Source organism: Convolutriloba macropyga, chromosome 4 (genome assembly GCF_964194025.1).
Source record: "Convolutriloba macropyga chromosome 4, txConMacr16.3, whole genome shotgun sequence".
In the NCBI taxonomy this organism is placed as follows: Eukaryota; Metazoa; Xenacoelomorpha; order Acoela; family Convolutidae; genus Convolutriloba; species Convolutriloba macropyga.
The window spans coordinates 61,621,065-61,642,496 of record NC_134471.1 but is presented as its reverse complement, the minus strand read 5'-3'; the positions used below and the strand labels follow the sequence as shown (position 1 = coordinate 61,642,496).

At 35.6% G+C, this 21,432-nt stretch overlaps 2 protein-coding genes across 2 annotated transcripts; one reads left to right on the top strand and one right to left on the bottom strand.

Annotated features, from left to right (window-relative positions):
- Positions 1–235: 235 nt before the first annotated feature.
- On the bottom strand, positions 236–12,387 carry LOC142338588 (mitochondrial inner membrane protease subunit 1-like). Its single transcript, XM_075388406.1, has 2 exons — positions 12,122–12,387; positions 236–2,052 (listed from the first exon to the last, which is right to left on the bottom strand). Exons 1-2 carry the CDS (start codon positions 12,320–12,322, stop codon positions 1,759–1,761), a joined length of 495 nt encoding a protein of 164 aa, XP_075244521.1. The 5' UTR covers positions 12,323–12,387; the 3' UTR covers positions 236–1,758.
- A 3,616-nt stretch (positions 12,388–16,003) lies between these two features.
- Positions 16,004–20,257, top strand: LOC142338587 (uncharacterized). Its single transcript, XM_075388404.1, has 5 exons — positions 16,004–17,779; positions 18,113–18,430; positions 18,724–18,937; positions 19,567–19,774; positions 20,036–20,257. Exons 1-5 carry the CDS (start codon positions 17,194–17,196, stop codon positions 20,132–20,134), a joined length of 1,425 nt encoding a protein of 474 aa, XP_075244519.1. The 5' UTR covers positions 16,004–17,193; the 3' UTR covers positions 20,135–20,257.
- Positions 20,258–21,432: the final 1,175 nt, after the last annotated feature.

The following is a 21,432-nucleotide window of genomic DNA, read 5'->3' as shown; positions in this document are numbered from 1 at the left end:
CTCGTTGTGACCAAAATCACTACTCCACTTTGGCTTCAAAAATCATGAAAATGTGTGAACAAATCTTAAAAGACAGCGCCCCAATACAATTCAAATTCTTTGAATTGTAAAAAAAAGGAGCGCTATAATAGCCGGCTGAGAAGATGAGGGCGGCTATTAGAAAGACTTCAGAATTTCAATGCTGAGTATCCTTCGATGAACATTATGTGAACTGAATTGCAAAGTTCGCAAAAACTAGAAGCAGATGATTTATTTTATTGCTTTTGACTAAAATACAAAATGAGCACCAAATAAATACTAAGTTTCTAATAGCACTTTACAAGTCGATAAGTTTCACCAAGTTCTTAACGTTACAACCTAAAGCACATTTCGGACATTTGCTAAACCTGATCAAGTAATTTTTCACACATGTTAAACAGAACACGTGACCACATAATTCAGAGGCCACTGGGTTGATGATATTTCCACCAGTTTTCCCACAAGAGTTGCACGAAATTTCACTTCTTTTTATCTCATCTTCTTTAATTGGAAGAGGTGGAATTCGTTCAGCTGTAACATCTTTCTGTTCATTTTCAATCGCCTTTTGAGCCGACCAGAAATCTCGAAACTGAATGAAAAAGGAAATAACTGTATGAAGTTTTAGAATTACTTTAGACGTCGAGTGAGCTACAGAGAAAACGGTCCGAAATTTATTTGAATTTCTCAGATAATGGTTCTGATTTTGGATACTTGTAATCAAGAAAAAGCGACTGAGAAACAAATTTAGCGATGGATAATTCGATGACTCTAATAAATATGTGAGGGCAAAAAGAGAATTTGCTACAACTACTGAAGATTTGAGATAGAGTAAATAAAATTTGAAGTCAAAATTTAAATGATCACTGATTCGTGACATTAAAAGCTGGGAGTTTTCGTTCTGTAGCCAATCGCTTATTAATGGAACAATACGCTCGAAAACTAAATAAGCCAACAGCACGCGTGTTTTTGATAAAATACCATTGCTCGAAACTTTTTGTAAACCATAAAATTTCTCCGCAAATGTGGCATCATGGGCCACCAGGAACTGCAAATCGATAGTCGATAAGACAAACGATATAAAATAGGGTGATTTCAGCACAGTTGCAAACCTTTCAGGAACGTTCGCCGACAGGCGATTAGCCACTATAGTTAGAGCATCATGAACAAGTTCTGAAAGTTTTCTAGTTTGAATGAATTCCAGAAGAGTCGCAAGCTCGACGGAGACGCCCGGGTTCAAAGCTTTGGTCTCCATTGACTGCATTCCATCTGAAAAAATGGTTTAAAAATTATAATTCGTTGTCATTTTCAAATCATAAAACTCTTTTCGTCATCTAAAACGTTGAAATTTTAAGCACAATAAGAAATCCTGATGATAACATGGCCTAGAAAGAAATGAAACGATGCAAAATACGTGCTCAGGTTAAAAAGACATCAAATTCGCCAGCTTTAATGCGTGAAGAATAGGCCTTCGGATTCCACTACAAATACCAGGATTCCATTTTTGCTTTGTATATCGAGGTTAAACTGCAACCAAGTGAATCTTCGGGAAACTTTCCACCTCGAACATAAGGTTTTCATTCATTCTACTCTGCTGAAAAATTCGTCGGTTGACTGCCGTAATGCAGGATCTCACTAATTGTGTCTATTGAATTAACACAGACGACATGAAATAGCGTTCAAGTTTTTGTCTTGAACGAAACGTCTAGTGATCTCTCAAAGTATCACCTTCATTATAATTTTTCACAAAAACTGAAAACTCCAGAACTTCGGAGCGAATCGGCAAACAACTTTTCCTTCAATCAGATTTCTTGGAATTGGACCGTAATGTCTAGAATCGACAGAGTTCAAAGAATTGTCACCTTCAACCCAAACGTAGCCAGAGTTGAGTTTAATTTTCCACGCTTTCAATTGATCCCAGTAATCGAAATGTAATTTGGAGAGACGGTTTTTGTTAATGAGGCCATTTTCAATAACTCGTTTGCATGACTGCTCTTTCGGGAACTCAGGGTCTGTAAACACCACAATTTCACCTCCCTAAAACATTAGTTAGCACCTCAATTGTTTGGACCAGACTTTTGGGCTTTTAAGAAAAGCTTTTAATAAAAGAAAAGCTTTTAATACTTTATATTGAGTACACTTTGGGCTCCACCTTGAGCCTCTCAAATTGAATGATCAAAATGAGGACGATCACAAAACAAACCGATGAGAATCACAAATCCGATAAAATTCAGCGGAGTTCCATTAAATGATTCACAAACTTACAGACCAGCAAAATCAACACGATTCAAGTAGGTCTGTATGTCACACAAAATGATAAAACTCAAGATAAAAATAGCAGAGCTACAATTCCTGCATGGATTATGTCCTGAGCACCATTGACAAATAACTAAAACGTTTTGAAAAATGAAACCTTTATGATCTGACTAAATTATTGAAGCCCGTGTGCTCTTCTGCTCTATAATTATAGATAGAGGCGTTACAGATCAAGAAAAATTAATAACAAAAATAAAAAAATAAACCAAACTCAATAAATTAACATAGCTGGCCGATTGCCAGAAAATAGCCGCAATAGATTCGTAGATCGGCAGTCTAAAAAAAACAGTAAAAAAGACAGACCAAAAAAATTCGTCTTTTCATTGAAGGCTGATCTGTTATATTTTGATTAAAAATCTGTAAAGGTATTGCTGCCTCTATTAGCTGATCTCAAATAACCTTCATTTAGAGTGACACACACCCATTTGACCTCATCTCTTTGAATTAAAGTAAATAAGTCAATTTCAAAGTGAGGAAGTCATTTTTGAGAGTGAGAAAAGTCAAGTGTGACCAAAAATTTAATCACGCGCATGAACAAAGGAACTCGCTCCACTAAGAGCGAAAAATGACGTCACACATGCAATTCAGTTGAAATTGCATGAACGAATGAACAAAAAGTGGCTGTGACGTCATATGGTCGTAACAAAAATCATGACGACGAAATAAAAAAACATAGCAGGACAATTCAAAGAATTTTCACTGACTAAACAGAAAACTTGACCTTGAACGGACAATGAATGGATCGGAAAAACCATTTAGAAAAAAAATCCGATCCAAAATATTGAAAAAACAGTAAAAAAGTGAAATTGCCGCATGTGAACAAAAAACCACTAGCGAGAAAGCGAATTTTTGTTCAAACACCGTTTTCTCACTCTACTTTAAATTTAGAGCGAAAAAATTTCACGTCGCAAAACCACTCGCCTTTTCGCTCCACTTCCTGTTTCGGCGTGACCAAAATCACTACTCCAATTTGACTTCAAAAATCACGAAAATGTGTGAACAGATCTTAAAAAAAAGACAGCGCCCCAATACAATTCAAATTCTTTGAATTGTAAAAAACCAAGAGAAGGCCAATAATAGCCCCAGCTATCGCTGTGCGGCTATTAAAAAAAAGCATAATTCAGCATGGCTCAGTGCAACAAAAATCAATTTTTGAAACTATTATTCATGGCTTAGAAAACATACCCGGCAGATTTCCGGAAAATAGCCGCTGTTGATTCCCATAACCAAGATCGGGATTGAAAGAAGAGAAAAACTAATGAAAAAAATGATTTTTGTACACAAGAAATTTTAAAGTGCAAACTATTTTAATGTCAATTTGGAGCTGAATATACTCTTGTTTCGGAATGAGACGACACAAGGGCTAGTATCAATACCAATAGGCATTAGAATTGGTAACTAAGAACAAAGTTCGAGCTACGGGCATCTAAAATTGGGCTTTATGGGTTTATCCCGTTTCTATTCCCGATTTCGTTTTTTAAGGCTGACCTGTTCAATTTGTATTGTTTTGTTGCGGAACTGCTGTCTAAAAACACTGCTGTTTTAGCAGAATGAGAAGAATGAAAGTAGCCTAGAAGGGAAAAACATTTCACGCAAAATGTTGAACAACCTGTGAACTAATGTAAAGCGAAAATATTTTATTCAACGAAGTAAAACAAAACATAGCAGGACAAGTCCTGACAAACAATTCGAAGAATTTTGATTGACTTAACAAAAAAACTAGATCTAGAACGGACTATGAGTGAAATGAAAAAACCATTTTCAAAAAAATTAGATTAAAAAGTAAAAAAAAAACAGAAAATCCGTGTTAAAATGCCGCATGTGACCAAAAAACCACATGCGACAAATGGAAAATTGGTTCAAACAAAAAGACAAGGCCCGGAATGAACTATGAATTGAATGGGAAGACCATTAAAAAGAAAAATTGATCCAAAAAATTGAAAAAAATAGTACAAATCAAAGTGAAATTGCCGCATGTGAACAAAAGATCACTACCGAGAAAGCGAATGTTTGTTCAAACACCGTTTTCTCAGTCTTCTTTAAAATCAGAGCAAAAAATTTCACGCAGCAAAAACGCCCGCTTTTTCGCTCCACTTCCAGTTTCGGCGTGACCAAAATCACTACTCCAATTTGACTTCAAAAATCACGAAAATGTGTGAACAGATCTTAAAAAAAGACAGCGCCCCAATACAATTCAAATTCTTTGAATTGTAAAAAACCAAGAGAAGGCCAATAATAGCCCCAGCTATCGCTGTGCGGCTATTAAAAAAAAGCATAATTCAGCATGGCTCAGTGCAACAAAAATCAATTTTTGAAACTATTATTCATGGCTTAGAAAACATACCCGGCAGATTTCCGGAAAATAGCCGCTGTTGATTCCCATAACCAAGATCGGGATTGAAAGAAGAGAAAAACTATTGAAAAAAATAATTTTTGTACACAAGAAATTTTAAAGTGCAAACTATTTTAATGTCAATTTGGAGCTGAATATACTCTTGTTTTGGAATGAGACGACACAAGGGCTAGTATCAATACCAATAGGCATTAGAGTTGGTAACTAAGAACAAAGTTCGAGCTACGGGCATCTAAAAATGGGCTTTATGAGTTTATCCCGTTTCTATTCCCGATTTCGTTTTTTAAGGCTGACCTGTTCAATTTGTATTGTTTTGTTGCGGAACTGCTGTCTAAAAACACTGCTGTTTTAGCAGAATGAGAAGAATGAAAGTAGCCTAGAAGGGAAAAACATTTCACGCAAAATGTTGAACAACCTGTGAACTAATGTAAAGCGAAAATATTTTATTCAACGAAGTAAAACAAAACATAGCAGGACAAGTCCTGACAAAAAATTCGAAGAATTTTGATTGACTTAACAAAAAAACTAGATCTAGAACGGACTATGAGTGAAATGAAAAAACCATTTTCAAAAAAATTAGATTAAAAAGTAAAAAAAAACAGAAAATCCGTGTTAAAATGCCGCATGTGACCAAAAAACCACATGCGACAAATGGAAAATTGGTTCAAACAAAAAGACAAGGCCCGGAATGAACTATGAATTGAATGGGAAGACCATTAAAAAGAAAAATTGATCCAAAAAATTGAAAAAAATAGTACAAATCAAAGTGAAATTGCCGCATGTGAATAAAAGATCACTACCGAGAAAGCGAATGTTTGTTCAAACACCGTTTTCTCAGTCTTCTTTAAAATCAGAGCAAAAAATTTCACGCAGCAAAAACGCCCGCTTTTTCGCTCCACTTCCAGTTTCGGCGTGACCAAAATCACTAATCCAATTTGACTACAAAATTCATGAAAATGAGTTAATAGATCTTAAAAAAAGACAGCGCCCGAATACAATTCAAATTTTTTGAATTGAGAAAAATAGGAAGGCTATAATAGCCGGCTGAGAAGCTGAGTCGGCTATTAATAAATAAAAGACTAAAAGCAAAATTTTAACCTTTAGCGAATTATTGCGTCTGAAAAACAGTCTCAATACCATGCGCTTTCAAAAACAAAATCATGCTGTTTACAGCTACACTCTTGAAGAGAAGTAGTTTCTAAGTCCTTTTAATTGTTCATTTGTACGCCGAATTAGACGAGATTCATATTGAATTCGAGGTGAAAAAATTGCAGGGTCAAATGGCAGGGGGTTATTATGCAGCGTATAATGACAGAGTCTAAACGGTGTTATAATACAGGGGTTAAATAAATCGGCGTAAAAAGTAGAACCCAAAAAAAACTAATTTCCAAAAACTACAACTAAACCAAGTCACCAATAGTTGTCTCAAAGACGTTTTAGTGATTATATTACTGATTTTTATTGCTGTCTACAAACAATTTTGGCAGAATGAGAGTAGAGTGGAACTAGCCTAGAGAAGTCTAAAAGATTTCAAGAAGAATGTTGAAAAAGCTGTGAAAGAAGGTAAACCAAAATAAAATTAGAACGATGAAGTAAAAAAAACATAGCAGTAACCGTTTATCGAAAAAATCAGATCAACATATTAAAAAACTCAGTGTCAAAATGCCTCATTTTAACAAAAAACCACTAGCGACAAATGACCAATTGGTACAATAAAAACTAGGTCTAGAATGAACTATGAAAGGAATGGGAAAACCAATTTTAAAAAATTCCGATCCAAAAAAGTGAAAAAAAACAGTAAAATTCAAAGTAAAATTGCCGCATGTGAACAAAAACCACTAGCGAGAAAGAGAATTTTGTTAAAACACCGTTTTCTCACTCTACTTTAAAAATTGAGTTAAAAAATCCACTCCGCAAAACCACTCGGTTTTTCGCTCCACTTCCTGTTTCAGCGTGACCAAAATCACTACTCAAATTTAACTCCAAAAACCAGGAAAAAGTGCGAACAGATCTTACTTGAGACCAAAATACTTGAGACCAAGTTATGAAAAAAAAGCTCTTAAAAACAACTTGCACTAAAAGACTGGAAAAAGTTAGTAAATTTTTAAATATAAAAAAAGAACACAAATCCAAAGAAATATTCCTTTCAGCCAATGGGTTATCAAGATGCTCGCAAAACAATAGACAAGTCATAAAAGGCAAAGAAAATTGTCTAAAAACGAATAACTACAAAAAATTGAGAAAAATAGTTCCAATGTTCGCCATTTTTTGTCATATTTCTCAACAAAAAAATGATTTATAACCACAAAACTGTAACTAATTGTTATCTACAATTTGCTCAGGTAGAAGGGCAAATTAGCCCGAAAATCAGCAAAATACCTGAAAAACCTCCGATTTAGCATAAAAATCATATGAATTTCCAGAAACCCTCAAACCACTACAAAAGCCAGCCTAAAATTAAAACAAAATCATAACGAAACCTCAACCAAAAAATGAAAAAAAACTGCTTTAAAATGCCGCACGTGAGCAAAAATTCTTTTCGCTCTCTAGAAGACTGAGATATGAACAAAAAACCGCTCTCTTTTCGCTCCACTCTTCTTTTTTTTCAACAACAAAATCACTCCAAAACTTTTCAGTTTTTCATTTCTCGCTTCAAAAATCAATCCAATAAAATTGATTTTAAAAAAGGACTTCTCCAATACTCCTCTTCGGGCCGTAAAAAGACAGCGCCACAATAATTCAATTTCTTTGAATTGTAATAGGAGCGCTATAATAGCCCGCTCAGAGGCTGATGGCAGCTGTAAATAAAAAAGATTCTGATTTAAAAAAGAAACCCAGCGATGACACACGTTTTCAGATTTGATTTCTAAAATACTAGCATTCAAGGAAAACTTAACCTGATTCTTTTTGAACATAACTTTGCGACAACCAAAGCAAATTTTGCCTTGCAAAATAGCAATGCTAATATGTGTTATCATTTTTCTTGTATGAAAAGGACCAATACTTCAAAGTTTCCATTATTCAATTCCGAAAGTACCAAGCCTCTAGCTCTTAATTGACTGATAAATGTGGAACAGGAAAAAATTGCAGAATGTAAAATTTCAAAAACTGAGCTGTTAATACTATCACTAGGTTATGCAGTTGGCTTCATAGAGCACTGTAAAACAACTCAGAACTAAACTCAGCAGAAATCAGAACTTTTTGCCTCAAACGTCGGACCCGGAAAAGCTTAACAAAAATATGAAAACTTCAAAAATTAAACTATTAGATAGCCTACAGTAACATAGAGAAAGCTAGCGGGAGACCAAGAGCACTAAGTGATAGCATCGGCAAATCAGCAACATTTGACATGACCGAACATCCATTTGCAGAACTGATTGATTCTTATCCGACTGAGAGGAGTGCTACTCTGTTTACCGCAGAAGCTTCTAATTGTCCATAGTCGTATCTGAATGGTTTAATTGGGTCAGGACATCACCCCCGTTCATTGAAGTCAATGTTATATTGGATGTCAAATATCATCAAATTAAAATTACTTATTCCGGAATAAAACCATTTCACAATATAGCGAACAAAAAAGATTTTTTAAGATTCTCTATAAAAACTTACATAATTTCTGCAAATTTGCTTGCGGCAACAAGTTGAAAGGCAAACTCATTTTTAATAAATATTTTTGTAGGATGCAGGGAATTGTTGTTACCAGACATTGTAAATTGATCATTTAGGTCAACTGACAAAAATTAAGTAGGTGTTTGAAGTAAGCGTTCTTTCTTAAAGGGTTATTGTTGCGAAGGCGCCAGAGAGGAGAGTTGAGTGATATATCTTAAACAAACAAATTGATGAACAAAGGCATATTGAGCTGTCGATATTTCGTTTACTTAGCAAAGTCGTATTTCTGCATCAGGCCAAAGTCGAAATGAGTGATTTAAGTTTAGAAGTAAACTAGAGAGCGACAACTAAGATTAGAAGTGAACTAGATTCTTTGAACAGAATTGGAACTTCAATTTGAAGTAACTAAAAGTGTGATTTCGAATTTACAAAATAATGGGCATCCCCAAACCTTGTACCCTCAACTCTGTAAGTTTTATTCGTCATTGGATTTTGAAATTTTGTGGGGAATTTCCTCTGATGATTGTCCATATATAATAGGGATGAAGGGCCGGTTATACTTTTTCCGATCTGATTCATTAGCACGGGAAGTGGTGTTATTCGAAGATTTTTAATATTTTGCCGTATAAATTTGATAGTTTATGGATGAAATAACGCTATAAACCAGTCGTACCAACATGTACTTGTGCAGCAATGTATTGGTTGATCATGGGAATGGTTTAGAAGGTTGTGGGAGAAAATTATTTGCATTTGGAAGCAAGAAAAGACAATTTATCAGTCTTTCCAAATACCCTCGGGTAAAAAGTTGTCCGACCTCCCCTGGGATGGGAAGGAGTTATCGGTTGATAACAGGTCAATGATGGGAGGAACAACTAATGGTCCTCTATTGCGAGTATAATTTTCAGGCGAATCCGACCACCCACCCCCCAGTTATTAACACCGGAAGTAGCGTGATTTGAAGGTTTTTAGGTATTTTACTGTGAAATATGACTGTTGAGTAAGAAATAATGGGATTAATCAGTCATAATGGCATGCATGTATGAATTAAGGTTTTTGCATGATCTTGGGAAGGGTTTAGGATGTAAAATGGCGATTTTTGAGTATATTGGTAATTATAACAGGAATGTAGTTAACACCTAAATTGAAATTGGTTTTTCTCAAAAAGTTGGAGTCGGATTAAGCTGAAATTTTGGGGATAGACTAAATTGGGTACGAGGAATCCAATTTTAATGTCAGATCTGACCCCACACCAACCTTCACGGAACTAGTGCACGCCCGTGCTGCGGAACGTAAAATTTGAATTGCTCGTGGAGTCTTGGTATTAGCCTTATGATTTTTTGAGGGTTAGTGTAACTTTTCAAGGGCTTTCGATTGGTGATATTTTCAATCCCAGATTCCGACCGGAAGTTGGTGCTTCGGGTTAATCCGAGTGCCAAAAACCGGAAATTGACCTTTTTGAGCGGCTGAATGACTTTGAAATGGTATTAATATGATAACCTGAGACAGTTAGTGACTAAAAATAACCACCCCGGTCAGTTTTGACGAACTCAGATTTTTCAGGTTTCGGCACCCACGACTCCTTAAAAAATTTTGAAATTGCAAACGACTCGCAAGGGCTGATCCGTTGGTCATGAACGTGGCAGGCAAGTTGGTGGCACCCTATAGTTACTAGAAGTTTTTACCCGAAGACGTTTTGACCACTATGTCTCGAATTATAGGGGGCATCCGGGAGGTCAATGAAAAGTGTGCGCGGTCATTGCTCGTGAGTTAGGCTATGAAATTTTGCGGGTAGGTGCAAATGTGAGAGGGCTTTTCATGACAATAGTTAGTTTTTATCAACTTGACCCCTAATTTGAAGGGGTGACATTTGAATGACCCCTAGAGTTCAACTTTTGGGCTTTTAGAAATATTAGCCTTTGTGCAGTTTTTAACTGGTGAATTGCATAAAATGGTTTCACGATTGGAAATAACAATTGCTCTTAGCTTTTGGGGTTGAGTTTAGTTATTTAATCAATACACGATGTTTGAAAGTGATTTATTACAGCTAGTTCATTTGATAGAGGAAATAGAGGAATAAGAACTTTTCAGAGCAACGTTCAATGTTTACTAAGCAAACATTGATTGAAATGTCAAGTGCATATTTGAGAAAAAGCGAAATGGGTTTGTTTACATAAGAGTCCAAAGGTCGTGTACTTAAGATAAGGAGAAAGTTGAACAATGGTTGGTAGCAGTTGAATGACAGAGCATAATTTAATTTTGGTTTGTTTGCATAGCAAACAAAGCCCTCCTACTGAATGTGACAGATTTCAAGTGTAAGTTGCAATGTTTACTTAAGAGATTAAGGTTTGTTTGCTTAAGATAAGAGCGTATTGGTTGAGTATAAATTGAAGTGACACGCAGAGAGAGAGAGAGAGAGAGAGAGAGAGAGAGAGGCAGACCTTGGAGGTTTTTGTGAGAACTTCAGGCGTTTGGATTTGCACAAGTGAGAAAAAGCAGTTGGTTTAGTGGGACTAAACTTTAGAAGCTAGCGTGAAAAGCAGAGAGGAGACTGAGAGTTTAGTGAGACTGAACTCTGGAAGTTTGTAATTGCAAGACCAGTTGGGATACTGTGAGTTGTTTTGATTTAGTTCATTTGGGAAGTGAACCACGGATATTGGTATTATTATTGTAGTTACTATTATAAATTGTCTTGAATTTGTCTTTTTCATTGATGTGCAAGTAATTCTCCTACCTCTTTATCCAAATAACTAGAATTGATATTACGAGCCCCATTGTGAATTAACTTATTTTAAGGCAATCTAATTTGCAACAGCATACAAGAGTGGATGAGGGGAAGTAGAAGAGTAACAAAGTAACGCTTGCTTCGCCAATTCAAAACCTTTGGTTTATTTTATTTGATCGATCTTCTGGGCGACAGAGTCCCCTCACTGTTGAGCCTTGCAGAAATTCAGAAGACGACAATTTTCTTCACAGGATTTTAGACGTCCATTTTAAATTCCAAATCTCAATTTTTCTCTTTTTTTCTGCGATAGCTTTTTTGATGTTGTTTTAAAATGATATCAGTGTCAGAAGTAATGCTCTCTTAAAATGATTAAAAACTATTAGATGGTCTTAATTTCGAGTAAACAACAAACCCTTCAAGTGCATCGCGTTTCTTGTCTTTACTGAGGGTTGATAGTTTATGTTGCATAACAATTTAATGTATTTTTAACATTCAGTTAAATTTTATTAACATTATGAATTAGTGTGTCTTAAAACTATAAATTTTGAGTTGTAAAATTAAATTTCATCCACCTATCGCAATATTTGATGAAAGTAAGAAATGCATTTATCATAATTACTTCATATATCAGTGCAAAATTATTATGCAAAACGAACATAACGAAGGAAAAAGAGTCACAGAAGCACAAAAAACCTTGTTGATAACTTTTTGGGGTGAATTAATTGTGTTTAAGATTACAGAACAAAAGGAAAATCTCTCTTGCAATTAGACCAGAACAAGCCGCAATTGTGACCAGAAAAGAGTGCCGAAATTTGCTTCCCGATTACAAAAGGACGGTGTAAAAACCTGATGAAACCAAACTGTTATTACCGGAACAAAAGTTGATTCAAAACAATACCACACAGTTCTCACCACTTTTTTTGATGTTATTAGGCCATCTCGGCTTCGCTTCAGAGCTATATAACTTTTCGATGGCAATTAAACCCACATGGTAAAACTCATTACGAAACATCACCAGTGCAACACTTGTATTTTGCACGAAGTCTCACAAAACGAATCGTTTACGTTCAAAGGAACCAACTTCTTATACACTTTGTTAAACTTACTTTCAAATTAAAGGGATCTGCAATTCTGTAGACAACAACGTAATCTCCATCACGAATAGTTGGTTCCATACAATGTCCGCTGCACTTTTCAAAGAAAGCAACTTTGTGCCAGACAATATCAGTTAGGGCAAAGCCAGATAGAAACACCAAGGTTGAATCTCGTATCAATTTCATAGAAAACGCTTTTATTCGCAGCCTCATCTCATCTAAAATAGAATTTAATCAACACCCTTCGGTTTTCAAAAAGCTGCTGTAGTATTACCACTAGTTATATTGAAAAGGCATGCTAGTCACCACCGTTTTCAGCCAAATGATTAGTTCAGCCAATTCTTTAGTTTAAATTTATGTGAACCCGTCATCCAGTATGGCATCATTGTGCAATCTTAGCACATTTAAAACATAGCTGGCAGATTGCCAGAAAACAACCGCAATAGCTTCGTAGATGTGCGATCTCAAAAAGCAGATGAGATGTTATATTTTTTAATTAAAAAATTGTTTATCCTAATGCTACCTCTATTCACTGCTCTCAAATAACCTTCAATTAGAGTGACACACTCACTTGACCTTATCTCTTTGAATTAAAGTAGAGAAACGTAAAGTAGAGAAACGTAAAGTAGAGAAACGTAAAGCCAATTTTAGAGTGAGGAAATTATTTTTGAGAGTCACGTGTGACCAAAAACTTAATCACGCCAAATAAATGTGAAAAATTTCCCACACTAACAGTGAGAAATGACATCACGCCCGCACTTCAATTGAAATTGCATGAACGAATGAATAAAAAGCAGACTTGAAGTGATTGTGACGTCATTTGTTCGCAACAAAATCTTGATGAAAAATAAAATATAGCAGGACGAGTCCTGAGGTACGATTCAAAGAATTTTCATTGGCTAAACGAAATACTAGACCTAGAATGCACTTTGAGTGAATTGGTAAAACCATTTCAAAAAATCAGATGAAACAAAAAAAAAAACAGAAAATCAAAGTCAAAATGCCGCATGTGAACAAAAAAACCACCAGCGAGAAATCGAATCTTTGTTCAAACACCGATTTCATATTCTACTTTAAAATTAGAGTGAAAAAATTTCACGCCGCAAAACAATTTGCTCCAATTTGCACCAATTTGACTTCAATGTCATGAAAATGTGTGAACAGATCGTAAAAAAAAGACAGCGCCCCAATACAATTCAAACTCCTCGAATTGTAAAAAAAACCCAAGAGAAGGCCAACATTAGCCTCAGCTATCGGCTATTAAACACTATTTAAATACGTATACAAACGGCATTGCAAGATCCTAAGAACAATTCATCACAAAAAAAACTATTTCAAGACTTTGTTTCAATTCACTTCAACAGTCAAATCTTCAAATTTATTGAGCTGCATTTATATAAGTTGGCTCGTGTGACAAACATCCCATTATTCTATATTGAAATCCTCAAAACGTAAGACGACTAGTTTCGATTACTCATAGGGTTTGAATCCCCGGACCTACAGGATGTCAGTCTGACATTAATTGCTGCAAAATTCGTTCGAGAGCAATTAATAAACATTCACCGCAGATTGCCGGAAAATAGCCGCCATTTATTCCCATAATCGCGATTAGAAATTAAAGAACAGAAAAATGATGTACAAAAGCAACATTTAAAGTTCGAACTATTTTGATTTCATTTCGTTGTTAGACATCCCCTGCTTCTTAATGAGAGGGTACGGGGGTAGTATCAATAATAATAATAAGCATTAGACATGGTAACTAAGATTTATAGGAACAAAGTTAAAGTAGCGGTCATCTTAAATTGGGATGAGTTAATCCCCTTTGTACTTTTGATTTCGTTTTTATGATTCTGTTCATTTTAGATTGTTTGCTGAGCAACTACTGTATTACTAGCATGTCAAAAAGATTTCATGCAAAATGTCGAAGAAGTGGCAAAACGAGGAAAACCGGAACAAATTTCAATTCGACGAAAAGTAATAGGAACACAATAACAGCCTGCTAAGAAGACGAGGGCGGCTATTTATTACACATAAAAAGTAAACCGCATACTAAAGATATTAAATTTCGAAGGAGATATGAAACCAATTTCGGTGCACTTTTAGTAGTAAACTACCGCGTAGTCATTTAGCGGCTTGACTTTTGAATAAGAGCTATTGAGATAACGCAAAACTCAAGAAGTCAATTCAAAAAGACTATTACAATAAATTCCAATTTCATTCGAGAGCGAGTACAAAAATCAAATCGCTCGACCTCGACTACTAGAAAGCAGCCAGGATATTTTAACACTTCGAAACTTTGATTCGAATCTATGAAACAGTAGAAACTTAACTACACTTTGAAATAATGATGAAATAATTATCAGAAACTCGTCTACATAATCGTGACGCGCATGATGGGTACATGCTCCTTGTGAGTACACCTACTATAAAAAACATGCTGGGTTTAACGTAAGATATAGCTTTCAGAAAGCTGCATAATTTTTGCTTTCGATTACTGTAGAGAATTAACAGAATCAGGGATGTCGATTGAACGACGTTCTAAACCATCGTTTGTCTAAATATTCGTCAAAAGCATTTTTAAGCTTTACGCGATGATTAAGTTGCATTTACCTCGCATAAATTTATCTCGATTTTCGACCAAACTTTTTTGTAAACAAATTTAACACCTAATTCAATTGAACTGTAGCTTGGCGCCAACATCAAGCCAATAGGAGGCAAAAAGTGTGACAGAACTACCTCTTCAAGGGGTCATTGAAATCAAAGGGCGACAATTTACGCGCTCCATTAACTACCTGCAGTTATTAACCAGGTTATAATAAGTTATAACTTGTTCACGCACCAGAGGATTTGAAACAGGCTGAAAAAATTCAGGAAGCAAATCAATCCGATGTTTGAAAGTTGAGATTTCCTCCTGAAAAGTTGTTGTTTTGAAAGCGGAAGTCATGTTGTTTTTATCCACAGTTAATGAGGCGCAACTCTTATCAAAGACATTTTGTCGCATGGATCTTAACACAAAAAAAATCAAATATGCCTATTTTTTTCTCTACAAATCCGTCAAGCAGTTTTGCACGACACATTTAAGAGGACAAAACTTAAACCAATGAAAAGGACAACACCATGGTACAAATTTTATATTTAGAACAAACGCTTCCCACCGTAAAAACGCTCCAACGATTTAAAGGCGAGAGAAAGCGTCTCTAGACAAATTTCACTTTTTGCGGCGGAAAACTCGATTTAGATTTTGAAAGATATAAACCTACAAGTTTTAAGTAATCGATTAATCAATCCTGTAGGCTAACGGAAACAATCAGACAGTAATCTTAACAGAGCTCAAACAATGTCTCAATGATCCATAACAATAAACAACAACAACACCTAAATTCCTTTCAAGTGATATAAAAGATATCTATAATTACATCACTAAATGAGTACTTTTTCATTCCTCCACTGAGCAGTACTCACTTTTGTTTGTAGTTGTCGATTTTGTATTAATATGAGATGAGAATGATCAAACAGGTACTCAATGTAGCTTATCCCTCTTTTTTCTCTCTCGCTTCGTCCGCAATTCCTGGGAGAGTCGTTTCCGCAACTGTTGCTGTTACAATACAAATTAAACAGCATCAATCATGTGGAAAAGCAGCCACATAGCCGAATAGTTACAGTGGCATAACGCTAATTTTGACCAGACCTATATCAAGACTTTATGACCAATCAGTTTCCTATTACGAACAGAAAAACCGGACAGAAAAAGATTTTCTCTGCAATCTTTCCTTTGGCGACTATAATTTATATTTCTTTTTGGACAATGAGTCATTATGGGAAACATTTTATCACAAACTTTTGAATTAAAAACTCATTTTTGCAAAAAAAAAAGGTGCTCAGAAGATCAGCGTGGTAATGTAAGTTCTCGCAGCCAACACAATCAGAAAATATCTCACCCCTGAAATCTTGCTGAGTTGCATGGAAACCCCAAAGATGGTGAGCTTTATTCTCTTATAAAAACTTGGACTAGTAGCGCTCAATGACATTGTTTCTGATGCAATAATATGATATAATGAGTGTCCAAAAGGTCAAAAACCTTTTGTGAAAAAAGTATCTGTCATGCGTTATAACCGACAAACGATATTATATTAATCAAGAACTTTGAAAATTTTCTGCAAAGTGGGACATCTTCCAATTGGGGTGCGATGCAATCAAAGTCTCATTACTTACAATTGTGGGCCAAAATCAATCATCTAATGTTAAGTTAAAACCAGCTGCCTATTTCTCACTTTCTCAAAACAACAACAACAACACAACTTCCCCATATCAATCCATCTCTGGAATACATCAGTGAAATATATCTGGACACGATTCCTAATTGCCATTTCCCGTTGCGTCTAAAAAAGCACAACAATAAACCTGGTTATCTCTCTAGTCACTAATTAACTAGACAGGTTAGCAGTAATAATTTAGACAGATTGATTGGCTTAATCGACTAAAAAGCAATTTGATTCGACCCCGTTTCTTATTTCGATTAGCAGCAGCAGCTGAACTAGGTTGGGGGATTGAAGGGGGTGAAATAAATTCCCCTTTTCGCCTGAAAAAGCCTTAAGAACTCGGTCATTAATTGCGATTGTTCCTTGTTGTTAAATACCACATCAATAAATTTTATTAACTACAATTCACATTCATTCAACTCTACTTCTAAAATACTTTCTACTGTACTTTAATCATACTTTACAAAATTTGAGGAGAGAACGATTCAGATTTTAAAAATCAGTTCGCATCTTACAAACTTAACTTCTGGCAAAAAGTGGTTCAAAACATTTTCTATAAACCATTAAAATTACCTGTGTTAGATCTGATACTCAAGCTCTTTCAATAAAGAACAAAATTTGCAAGATCGGAATTATTGTTTTGAAAATACTCATTTCATTAACTGGACACACTATCTTGAAATAGAAAAAACTTCATGTCTGCTTAGAACACCGCTATTATTTCCATTCGAACATAATTGTTCCCAGCACAAAAATTCAAAAATTAACCAATTAAAGAGTAACTAATTACTTTATCGACATCTTATTCAGTTAAAAAAAACCATAATGCCGCTTAAATTCGGTATATCCAATCTCCTCAACGAGAATGAGCCACCGCGATTATGTAAACTCGACGTTGACGTTAAAAATAATGACATTGATATCCACTCTGAGAAAACTGACAACTTCGATGCCAAAACAGTTCCAAGTAACTCTTCGGAAAACACCCAGAAAATCAATCCACTTCCTGAGTTCAAGCGAGAAATCTACGATCAAAACGGGGAAGCAAAACGATCACCACAATTTTCGCCCAAAAACTCGGACAACGATAAAACTCATACTCCACCCGCAACTGCAGCTTTGAACACAGAACAAGTTCATCAAATTTCTCAACTGCCAAACAACCCATTTTTGACTAATTTAGCCCAAGTTTACCAGTTAGAATCCCAACAACAGCAACGACTTCAATATGTAAACAAAACTGACTTAGCCAGTACAAATAATTCATCGCCGTCATCTCACCAACAAGCAGCAGGTCAACATTTTAACGGAAATATTACAAACTCGTGGCCTTTGAACTCAAATAATGGGTTTTTGAGCCCCGCCACAGCAGTTTACAATCAAAACACAGTCCGAGAAAAACTTCTATCATGTTAGTATAACAAACAGTTTTAAACTTTGTTGAGAGCGTGTTCGTTCTAATAAATTTTCTACCATTACTCAAAAATAAATCTAATAGTAACAGTTATGCAATGCTGTAACAAAGTTTAAAAAGGTTGAAAAAAGATAGTTTACCCACATCATTCGCTATTAGTATATATTGGTGATAACAAAAATTTCGCCGCAAATTTCCTTTCTGGAGTCAAAGTCTTAAATTAAAACAAAAACAATGTCTTTCTGTACAAATTTTGAATATTTACACTTTATTATGAGAACACAACTAGATGGAACTTTGAAACCATGTGGACTCTCAGTTCTGTTTCAGTGGTTTCCCCAATTTCTCAAAACAACCCTTCAAATCTCATGAAACATACAACGACCACACCCAATAACATCAACCCACAAAGTGCCAACTACCCAAACAACCTTCCCAATCACCCCTTTGCCCAATTCCCACCTGCAACAAATTGCAGTCACCCACAGGCTCTTTTAGCCCATCTGGCCAGTATATACAAGTCAGGGGTACCAGGGTCCAGTCTAGGGACAAACGGGGGTATACTGGGTTCCTTAATGAGAGCGCAACATGGGTCACTAGCAGGAATGGTTCAAAATGGTCCTATGATTTCTCCTCCTGACTTCACAGGTATAAGCCTAATTTTCAATACTCACTCCCGCTATTATCTCTTATCATCAACTAAATAGAACCCAGGGCCAAAAATGGAAAATAATTGTTAATGACTGAAAAAGCAACAATTTTTAATATGAAAAGTTACAAGGATGAAACGTCTAGCGGACATTCAAACGACAAACAAAGACAATAATCATCGTTATGCGTACACTTATAGGAAGGCCAATGAAGTTGCCCGTTCATTTACAATTTTGTTATGATCTCAATTCTTCATGGATAAAAATCGAGACTAATTTTTACCATTTCAGGAACGAGCCAATCAGCCTCATTGGCAGCAGCAGCTCTGATCAAAAGAAAGAAGCCTCGCACCTCTTTCACTCGACTGCAGATCTGTGAGTTGGAGAAGAGGTTCCACCAGCAGAAGTACTTGGCCAGTGGGGAGAGGGCCACCATGGCTGGAAAACTGAACATGACTGACTCGCAAGTGAAGACTTGGTTTCAAAACAGACGCACAAAATGGAGGTACGCAATCAATAGTTCGCCCAAAATATTCATAATCTGTTCTCATCTTGTGAATCGTTGCAAACAGCTATTTTATCATCAAAGTAGGTTTAACTCCTCTACTATAAACTCAGAAGTTCTATACTACATCAATGTCGATGCAAATGCTTACTCTTCTTGGGGGGTAAAAATGACCATCCAGAAATACTTCTTTTTCTACTGGTCGTTTCACAATATGCTTCTGCCAGAAAAATACATATTTAGTTAAATCTTATTTTTTAACGCTGCCAAGATATGCGCTTATTTCTGATATTGGGTTATAGTAGAAGATACTTCGAACATTTCATCTCAGTCCCGGTTATCTATGCTCGGTTAGAGCGCAAATGCATTTGTAATCACGATTCAGCACAACTTTGTCAAGAACACTTCTAATTCTGTCCGGCTGAGAAAGTTCAAGTTGAAAAAAAAGTGACAAAATCTCAAGGAACGTCAAATACGAGGACATCCCTATCAGAATTTAACAGCGAATTGCTCAAAAGAATTATTAACTATAGATGGACTATTTATGACAATATTGAGCATATGATCAATTTTTGCAGGAAAACCTTTGTTTGTGTTCTCTAATCTTCAATTTCCAAAATTGGGTTTAGACGTCAAACAACTGAAGAGCGTGAAGCTGAAAGGCAAGTAGCGACCCAGCTCATGATTGGAATGGCCGCCACTGCAGCAGTTCAACAACAGCAACTGAACAAGAACAACAACAATGGCAGTTCACCAGGGACCCAATTGCTTGATTGTAGCACCTCCGCTAACGATGATCGCAGTCCAGTGAGCTCGCCTTCTCCAATTGATATCAGTGTATGCTATCTTTATCATTAAAAAGAAGCCATATTATAAACACATCACTTCACCTTGTGGTAACTGAAAAGTAAAGCCAGATATCGGACATTAAGTTATATGTTAAAATCAAAGTTTCTTGCAAAAAGATAGTACAAACTTGCAGCGCAACTGACAATGGCTGAAGCTCACTGCTAATGAATAATTCACGTATATTCAAGTATATCGTTATTAAAAACACTTGAGGAAAAAACTTTTTGAAATGAATTGATTACATTTTAGACGACAGTGAATTTGACTCAACATTTGCCACAAGAAGAGATCAAAGCCATTCATATGAAGTTTGCAGGCACAACTAACAGAGGCGACACTTTCGATTGACCATAAACACACAAAGAGACCCTCATCAGCTTGAAAAAACAATCGTTTACTGCCAAAAACTAAATGCTAGTTTAATTTGTATAATGCTCTTTGCGCGCTTTTATAATTTTGCTACCATTTCAATTTCTCATTATCAAAAAATTTCACTTGAGAAAATCGAAGGCACAGAAAAGTGCAACGCTTTTCTTGAACAAAACCTGAGATAGCTATCAGCCGATTCTCTCTAGATGATCGGACCAATTACTAAACACATAGCTGGTAGTTTTAATACAAAATAGCTGAGACAGCTTCGTAGATCTGTAGTCAACACAACAAAAAGGTAGTCAACTTGAAAAAAAAGAAGCTAATTTGAGTAATGACATCACAAGTTGCATACAAAAAGCTAACGAAAACATTGCCGCTAGACTAGCTAAGTAAACAATGATTGCCGTAAATAACCTAGCAACACAGCAGAAATCACACAGAAAGGAAGCCTACAAAACAAAAAGAAAAAGTAAATTCAGTAAACACTGCCTCATCAAAAAAATCAAATCAATACTCTCAGTACCAAAAACATCGAACAACTCTAGATAGTCACTGAACTACAAAAAGCCCTTGTAAAACCGGCCCAGATTTTTCTAATATTTTCTGTAAAAAGAAATGAAAACAGTAATCAAACCGAAAACACAACAATACGCTAACAACAATATAATGAATCCAAAATGCCCCAATATGCAATAGAAAACCGACTAAGTTCAAGCTAATGAAACGCTAAAAATGATTTGAAAAGAAGGCCTAATATTAATCTAAAAGTCAATAATGCTTTGAAAGACGAAACAAAAACTCCTCTTAACTCAGCAATTCCCTGATGAAATTTGAGAGAAAAACAACTGACCAAAAGCAGCAGAAAGCAGCAGCTAAAACAAAATCAAAACACTTTTGAAAATATCGCACAAGAACAACACTTCCCTCGCTGAGCGAAAATTTTTAACCTACTTTTCTTACTCTTTCAGAAAATTGAAGGAAGACAATTCATTCCTTTGTACCCTAATTTTCAATTGTTTCGACGTATTGATCTACATATTTATTTCAAGTGCTAAATTGATATCTTTATCCTGACACTAGATTGTTTTCTGATCCATGTCAAAAGAGACTACAAAAAACGTATTCAATCAAACTCTGACCTCCGAATTTGTTCAAATTTTTAAAACTGTATTCACTCTCCCAACATGTTTTTGCTTGCTCGTACTAAAAAAAACAAGCCCATAAAATTCTGGAAACGACTCGAAGTAGTTGCTGAACACAATATGTGATGCCAA

Coding starts and splice junctions, on each gene's coding strand:
- LOC142338588 (XM_075388406.1), bottom strand. CDS start 12,322: ATGAGGCTGCGAATAAAAGCGTTTTCTATGAAATTGATACGAGATTCA. Junction 2,053..12,121: donor CAGATCCCTTTAATTTGAAA/GTAAGTTTAACA, acceptor CTAATGTTTTAG/GGAGGTGAAATTGTGGTGTT.
- LOC142338587 (XM_075388404.1), top strand. CDS start 17,194: ATGCCGCTTAAATTCGGTATATCCAATCTCCTCAACGAGAATGAGCCA. Junction 18,431..18,723: donor TTCTCCTCCTGACTTCACAG/GTATAAGCCTAA, acceptor TTACCATTTCAG/GAACGAGCCAATCAGCCTCA. Junction 19,775..20,035: donor CTTCTCCAATTGATATCAGT/GTATGCTATCTT, acceptor ATTACATTTTAG/ACGACAGTGAATTTGACTCA.